At 48.7% G+C, this 8,163-nt stretch overlaps 1 protein-coding gene, 2 non-coding genes and 1 pseudogene across 3 annotated transcripts; all 4 read right to left on the bottom strand.

Annotated features, from left to right (window-relative positions):
- Positions 1-541: 541 nt before the first annotated feature.
- LOC114774609 (homeobox protein Nkx-6.1-like) lies at positions 542-1,623 on the bottom strand (annotated as a pseudogene).
- A 3,409-nt stretch (positions 1,624-5,032) lies between these two features.
- Positions 5,033-7,176, bottom strand: LOC114774610 (60S ribosomal protein L17). The gene is made up of 7 exons (XM_028966411.1): positions 7,109-7,176; positions 6,600-6,649; positions 6,467-6,507; positions 6,008-6,142; positions 5,710-5,808; positions 5,302-5,493; positions 5,033-5,094 (listed from the first exon to the last, which is right to left on the bottom strand). Exons 2-7 carry the CDS (start codon positions 6,637-6,639, stop codon positions 5,047-5,049), a joined length of 555 nt encoding a protein of 184 aa, XP_028822244.1. The 5' UTR covers positions 6,640-6,649; positions 7,109-7,176; the 3' UTR covers positions 5,033-5,046.
- On the bottom strand, positions 5,174-5,242 carry LOC114774613 (small nucleolar RNA SNORD58). The gene has a single exon (XR_003744838.1). It is a non-coding gene; the product is annotated as a small nucleolar RNA SNORD58 (small nucleolar RNA).
- LOC114774614 (small nucleolar RNA SNORD58) lies at positions 5,900-5,968 on the bottom strand. Its single transcript, XR_003744839.1, has one exon. It is a non-coding gene; the product is annotated as a small nucleolar RNA SNORD58 (small nucleolar RNA).
- Positions 7,177-8,163: the final 987 nt, after the last annotated feature.

The following is an 8,163-nucleotide window of genomic DNA, read 5'->3' as shown; positions in this document are numbered from 1 at the left end:
TTTAAAACAGTGATCAAAATGACTTTATTAAATAAAAGTGCAATACATGAGCCTGCAATGCGCGTGTCACCGTTACAAACGTAAAATATCATATAAATTAAAGAGTCGTATGGGAATTATGACGACACGAATGCATTTATATTACAAATAGATCCCAGTTGTTACAGGATGCGGGTTTTTATTTTTCTCATCTACTCATGAAATGATATCGGCCGATCTGCAACGCCGAGAAATAGAATTTATGGGAAAATGTGCCGAAATATATATATTTTTAAAATTATATATATCTTCATCCAGGAGAACATTAGTTTTGATGATGATGATAATTATGACAGAAATGGTTTCTAACGCAGTCAGACGGGTTCGTTAAAAAAGCGATTTTTCCCCCCTTTCCTGTACAAAAAAAAAACTTATTTTACACATAAATATTCACAGCGATAGAATTTCTATTCGACACAACTCACGTCGTTATTTACAGGTCGGGACGGGAGCGGGAACGTGTCCCCGGGAACGTGTCCCCGGGAACGTGTCCCGGGAATGTCTACGAGCTGTCGCCCTCCGACGCGTGGGTCGCCTTGCGCTTCTTCAGCAGCTGCGCGATCTTCTCGTCGTCCGAGTTGGGGTCCAGCGGCTTGTTGTAGTCTTCGTCCTCCTCCTCCTCCTCCTCGTTCTCCGACGCGCCCTTCAGCCGCTCCGTCTCCGAGTCCTGCTTCTTCTTGGCGGACGCCATCTCCGCCGCGTGTCGCTTCCGCCACTTGGTCCTGCGGTTCTGGAACCAGACCTGGGGACGAAGCGGCGTCGCCGGTCAGCCTGTGTGGGGTGAATGGGGGGCTGGGGGGGGGGGGGGTTGACCTCTCACCTTGACCTGGCTCTCGGTCATGCCCAGCGAGTAGGCCAGGCGCGCCCGCTCCGGTCCCCCCAGGTACTTGGTCTGCTCGAACGTCTTCTCCAGCGCGAAGATCTGCTGTCCGGAGAAGGTGGGCCGCGTGTGCTTCCGCTTGCCGTCCTTGTCCAGCAGGACGGAGCTGGGGTCTGCGGGGGACAAGAGCGCGTGTTTAATGCGCCCCGACAAGCCGCTTCCGGGGTACAGCGGGAGAGACTCACGGGCCGAGCAGCTGAAGCGGGCGTCTCTCCACGGGGCGCCCTGCACGACCCCCGGCCAGAAGATGGGGGTCCTGCCGGCAGCTCGGTCAGGGGTTTGGGGTACCGGGCCGCGGCCGCCGCCGCCGCCGCCGCCGCCGCCGCCCCCGGGCTGAAGTAGAGTCCCGGTGGGGGCGGCGGGCTCAGGCTGCCGAAGCGGGGCAGCGCGGTCAGAATCCCGGCCGAGGAGGTCGCGGCCGCCGCCGCCGCCGCCGCCGGGCGGCTCAGGATGTCGTTTATTCCGTGTGGGGTCGCCGCCGAGCACTGGTGCGGGGACCCGAGGGACAGGGACAGTCCCGCCGTCTTAATCCCAGGAGAGGAGACCGGGATGCCGCCGGGGTTGGGGGACGTGGCGGCGGGAGAGGCGGACGGGGCCTGGGGGTACGCCGGGTACAGGGGGGTCTTCATCTCGGCCATGCTGTGCAGCGCTGCGAGGGGCGGGGTCCCGAGCAGAAAAGCGTCCATCTGTCCCGCGGTTAACATCGCCAACTTTCCCCCGGCAGCGGGCCGCCTCGGTACTAACAGCCAGCGCCGCGCCGCGGGGAGGGAGGCGCCATGACCCGGTCAGCTCCGCCGCCGCCGCCGCCGGGATGGAGAGATGGAGAGATGGAGAGATCTGGGGGGGGGAAGAAACGACGCTCCGAAGTTGCAGCGCGCGGCGCGGGAAGTATAGGGGCGCGGGGCGCGCGCGCGCGTGACGTGGCGGGAACTGAGCTCCCATTGGCGCCTTCCGTCGGCCGCGCCTTTTCACGTCGCCGCTATTCAACAAAAAAAGAAGAAGAAGAAGAAGAAGAAGAAACGGGACAAAATCGATGGAGTCAATTTGTGATCTTCTCTGTATGTGTTTTTTTTTTTTATTAATGGTCACGTGACCCCGCAACTAAAAGTCGGGTCCGGTTCGGGTCTGGTTCGGGTCTGGTTCTGTTCCCCAGATCAACTCCGGATTCAGGAGTATTTTTTAGAAGAAATGACAACGTAAAAAACCTTTATTTTTAAAAACGTTTAAAAACGTAAATTATTAACGTTTAATGAAGATTTCAAACGTGACACTCGATTTTACTAATTCGGCAAACCAACAACAGCAACATTTATTATAATACCAATAATTACTGTATTATTATTAGTAGTAGTTATAGTAAAAAAAAATAGATTTAATAAAAATAACAACAATAATACTCGTTCGATGGTGTTGTACATGACAACTATAATATTATAATGCACTATTAGATTATATGTAAAATAATATATTATTGTAATATTATTATACACAATTTGACATTTTTATTATGGTTATTATAATATTAAGAGTGCCACGACTCTTTCGGTTTGGTTATTAACTTTAAAAATGCCACGAAGGCCGGTCTGTTGACGTAGGGCGTGGGGGGGGCAGTAAACCGGTAAATGTCGGGGGGGGGTCGGCGTGGGACCGTCTGCTCATTTACTGACCCGCGTTCAAACGCCATTTATTAACGCAACTGAGGAAAGCAGAGTGAAAGCGACGTGATCGTCACAACGAAATGTGTCCTCAGTACGGGGGGGACAGCGTGTCCCCACCACCCCGTCCGGATTCGAACCGGCAACCTTCTGATTTCGGATGCACATGACTGAAACACCCGCATACAAGAAGAACAGAATTTAGCGGCTGTGACACACACAAATAATCAAAAAGGTGAAAGTGGCAATAATTTCATATCTAGAGATGTTTCAGTCTACAGATGGAAAAAATGATTGTATTGCTGCTCAGAGAACAACAGGGTGACAGAATTTGTTTCTCTTTACACATGAAATAATTTTTTCATAGAAATTAATGTTTGATCAACGTGTGACGGCTTTTTAGTCACATTAAAAACGTTGTTAACAACTTATATAAATAATTGTTTTCCATTCAGTTGGTGCCTAAGACTTTAAGAATAATGGTTCAAACTCTCATAGTTCAACTGATTTCAATACAGATTTCAACTATTATTCAAGCATTATTTAATCAAGTTATGTACTTGTTATTTTATTACTGTCGTCATTTGTATTTGCTCTTCTGTCTTTCTTCAGCTGCCAGTCTGGAGCCGCAGGTCAGTGGAAGGAGGAGGAAAAGTGCAGCGCTGCTGACCCCACGCGGTGGAAGTGGGAATTACAACAGCAGCAACTCTCCGTCCACAGCTGAAATGTTCAAGGTTCAAGACTGGTTTATTGTCAGAACAACAGTACACACAGTATACCGTGTAATGAAATAAAGTTTCACACAGACCCCCCCATAGTGCAATCATAAAATGGTGCTAGTAGCCTAGCGGGTAACACACTCGCCTATGAACCAGGAGACCCAGGTTCAAACCCCACTTACTACCATCATGTCCCTGAGCAGGACACTTAACCCTGACTGTCCCTGTAACTACTGATTGTAAGTCGCTCTGGATAAGGGCGTCTGGTAAATGCTGTAAATGTAAATAAAAGAAAGAAATGTATATACAAACTAAACTACACTAACTTAAATATCTACTAACTCACATCTCTATAAGTAAAACTTTTCTGTACAATGAACAAAACAAGCAGGACAAGATCATGTAGGATATTTCAGGACATACAAGACATACAGACATGTGCAAAGTGCTCAGTATGTTATCAGGTGTATAGGGCTGGAAGGGGATTGTTGTCGAGTTTATCCGTGTTCTGGTGATGGCGGTGCATTGAGAGCTCTTGCCGTGTCTGGCGGTTACAGTTTTGTGCCAGACGGTAGGATGGAGAACAGGGCGTGTGAGGGGCGGTGAGAGTCCCTCATTGTGTTCCGAGCGGGACGGATGTTGTGATGTTTTTAGTGAGCCTGGTTCAGCATCTCGCGGGGTTCTCGGGGACGCATGAGACAGCATCTTTCTTGCTGCTGGTCCCCAGCCCGGGTTGTCAGTAAGAGCATCCGGCGATAAGCGTTTGCCAGGTCAACCGTACGGCCAGCCAGACAGTGACCCCTAACGGGAGCGGCCGGAGGAGTAGCCCTTAATTCTTAATTTTATTCGTGTTACTGATGTTTGGTCTCAAAATGTTGAATGTGGTTAATATTCGTGAGTTGGTACGAGTGTAGGAGATACATCCCGTCACCAACGTCACTATTAACTCATTCTCTGCGTATCTTTTTAACAGAATGACTGGTTCGGTCTGAAATTCATTAAAATCATAATAAACGCAAACATGGATGGAACAGAGGGTTTGAAGACATGGCCTATTTACTGTAATAGGGACGTGGGGGCAGGGCTTGGTGTTGGTAGGATTTTAAAACAAAATTACAACACACTTCCCACGAAGTTGAGGGACTATTTGTTGGTTTTGTAATTCCTGGAACAGATCTTATGTTGAATATTAGGATCTTATGTCGTATTGCTGGCGTCTTCCTCGTGTAAGTCGCTTTGGATTGAAGTAAAGAACGCATGGACGACGGTCGATTATCTGCAGTTTTCTTCCCCACTTGTGTAAGAATGTAGTTTACTTCATACACGTAAAAAATAAAATATATTACGCGGAGCTTTTTTAATTAATTAAGGGCATGTAGGGCAGTTGTGGCCTGGTGGGCAACACACCGCTTCTGGACCAGATGACCACAAAGTGAAAAGGTTCAAGCCCCACTTCCTACCAACGTCCCTGAGCAAGACACATTAACCCTGAGCGCAGCTTTCTGGTCTAGCAGGGAAAAGAAGTGATGAGCAATGATGAACTGACATTGAATTCTTAAGCGATTACTAAAGCAATTAAGCCTCCTACAATCCAGTTATCCAGACCACTTCACAGCGTCCCCCGTCCCCCAGATCAAGCTTCAAGAGGGTTGACATTCATACAGATTCTTCTTCTGTAAAAACGCCCGTTTTCATCCTTCACTACACACAAAACAAACGAGACCATTTAGGATTCCGAACACTTTATTTACATTTACTCCCGTGCCATCAGTTTCTGCTTCTTCAGCTTCTTCTGAGAAACCTGCAGAGAAAAGATCAAAAACAGGAGTTCAGCCCGACCAGATGCAGCGTTTTAAATCACGAGGACTTGGAGCTCAGTGGTTGCTCAGAGGGAAATGGGTTCTTTTCATTATTCATCCAAAGGTGTCCTAAGAAGGTCATCACTGCAACCACATGAAGCTCTCAGCAGCACGTTCTACTAACGACATTTTAAAAAATGTGGTTCTACCTTCTTCTTCTGAGCAACCTCCTCCTCGGGTTTGGGCACAATCTGCTCCTTCTCAGTGAGGATCATCTCGATGTGGCACGGGGAGCTCATGTAGGGGTTGATGCGACCGTGGGCGCGGTACGTACGCCTGCGCATCTTCGGTGCCTTGTTCACCTGGATGTGCTCGATGACCAGGGAGTCGACGTCCAGGCCCTGAGGAGAAAGAAGCCACGCTTTCAAAATCCCAAATGCACACCACGAGACCGCTTCAGGTCCCATTCTTTTAGTTTTTATGGAACTTATCCAGAAGAAAGGTCAAGTTCCTCAGGAACACAGCAGACGTAGCAGGATTAGTAAAAATCTATTTCATAGATCAGAAGAAATTGCTGTTCGCTCAGATCTCACACGAAGTCCATGAGAAGCACCAACCTTGAGCTCAGCATTGCTCTCTGCGTTCTTCAGCATGTGTAGCAGGAACTCGGCGCTTTTCTTGGGCCAGCGTCCCTGTGTCCAGTCGAACTGCTTGGCCTTGGAAAGGAGACAGGAACGCGGAACACGTTACTTCCAGCGTTACGGCCACAGACCCAGCAGCAGCAGCAGCAGCCTCGAACACGGCCAGGCTGCTCAGACGTACTCAGTTCTTTTCATGGCGAATTCCAAAGGTGTCCTAAGATGGTCATCAGCGCAACCAGCCACGCGAATAACGGGCGAGCGGCCCAGCACTCACCTGGGCGCACCGGCCAACGCCGCCATTGTAGCGGCGGAAGGGGACACACTGGCGCTTGACGACCACGTCCTTCAGGTACTTGGTGGCCTTGCGGATGTGCATTCCTTTGATGGCCTGAGCGGTCTCACGGGTGTTCTGACAGGAGAGAGAAAGAGAGGCGTTGTATTTAAACACACCGCTGCCTACAAATCACGTAGCGAGTAATACTAAATAAAATCAGATTTTATCAATACAAGAACATCAAATATCTACACTTTTTTTATACCAATTTAATCCAAAGTTTTCTGACTTTAGGCTGAATCGTTAATGTACATCAGCGAACCATAGAATCTCTCCATATGTGCAGCAGCATCATCATACATCGCGATATAATCGTACCGTGACCAATGCATCTTTATCGTGAGATCCTTGCCAACACACCCCCCTAAACATCATATTTCACACAGAACCCTCATTTACCTTGAAATGAACACGGAGGTTGGATCCCCTGGACTTGCATGCTTTGGATTAAAAAAATGAGAAAATTATTCATACTGACGTAAACACAGCAGCCATGTTTCGTGTAGCACGGAAGCTACATGCCGGTCCTCACATTTAGTGGGGTTCTCGGGGTCGAGCGAGTAGCGGACCATTTTGGGAGATCTGGAAGCGAAACAATTCAACGTTAATGCCTGAAAATAAAAGGAAGACATAAAATCCACGCGTGGGGGGCTCAACGTGAACGCGGCATGGTGCAGGTACGGATAACATGCTAACGATGCTAGCAGTAGAAATGTTGCCAAAGGGGCTAAATCGGCCGCGAGTAACACGTCGCGGGCGGGCAGCGCCTAAACTTCGCGTGGCCACTTTTATACCGATAAGTCATTTTTATTCCGACAGTCATTTTAATTCCGATAGCGGGCCACTGCTGAATATGGCACATGACGGCACCGATAACTCGGGCAAAATCCGCGCTGTTACGGCGAACACAACCGCAGGTCGCCGGCAGCCACGCACTCGTAAACACGGCGCGGCCGTGGCGTGGATTTAGTTACGGATGTTCGCGATATTCGACAGATTATCGGCCGGTTCGCGGCGGAACGTCTCGACGACTCCACTTACGTTCTCGGGCCGCGGAAAGGGAAGAGGGCGCGCAGTGCATCCTGGGAACTCTAATCGCCGCCGAGATCTCGCGAGATGTTTCGAGATTTCGACCTCCTTCGTCTGGCAATGGCGTCCCGCCGCCTACAGGTCGTCTATTGTGAAATCCAGACTAGCGGGAACTGTTTATTTACTGACTTGTGACTACATTCTCACGATCATTTAAATTGCCGATATGTCTGTCTTTTTGTCCGTGTGTCTAATCTAATGCTTCTCAGATGTATGTCGTTCATCGTATATTGTTCATATTTAGGGTGGTAGTAGCCTAGTGGGTAACACACTCGCCTATGAATCCCACTTACTACCATTGTGTCCCTGAGCAAGACACTTAACCCTAAATTGCTCCAGGTAGACTGTCCCTGTAACTTCTGGTTGTAAGTCGCTCTGGATAAGGGCGTCTGGTAAATGCTGTTAATGTAGTTACAGGTTAGTCCCCCTGGAGCAACTCAGGACTTCTGGTTCGTAGGCGGGTGTTGTAATGTCGAGGCCTCTAACACTCCACTGTGGATTGTTTGGTTCTCGACACAAAAGAATCTATGATTCTAAATATTCTTTGTCACACCAGAATCTCTTCTGATGTTCCCAGCCCTCTTTTCTCAGCCGTTACCTGAAAGGACTCCACCTGCGGCCAGTTTCCTCTTCTGGGATTAAACCCGGTCATTTACATTTACATTTACATTTACATTTACGGCATTTGGCAGACGCCCTTGTCCAGAGCGACTTACAACGTGCTTAAGTTACCATCGATGAAGAGATCAATTCCGGTTCACTAGGACCCCCAACTATGAATACATCTATTTAATTCACTCTGTTGTAGATTCTGTACACAAGTTCGACAACAAGAAAATTACAATTTAATCTAAATCTTCTCTAAAGAGGAAGGTCTTGAGCTGTTGTTTGAAGGTGCTCAGTGACTGAGCTGTTCTGACCTCGAGGGGAAGTTCATTCCACCACCGAGGGGCCAAGATGGAGAAGAGTCTAGATGAATGTCTTCCTTCTACCTTCAGAGATGGAGG

This window comes from Denticeps clupeoides, unplaced genomic scaffold, assembly GCF_900700375.1.
Source record: "Denticeps clupeoides unplaced genomic scaffold, fDenClu1.1, whole genome shotgun sequence".
NCBI classification, from domain to species: Eukaryota; Metazoa; Chordata; class Actinopteri; order Clupeiformes; family Denticipitidae; genus Denticeps; species Denticeps clupeoides.
The sequence above is the reverse complement of the archived record's forward strand: the minus strand, read 5'-3'. Positions and strand labels throughout refer to the sequence as shown.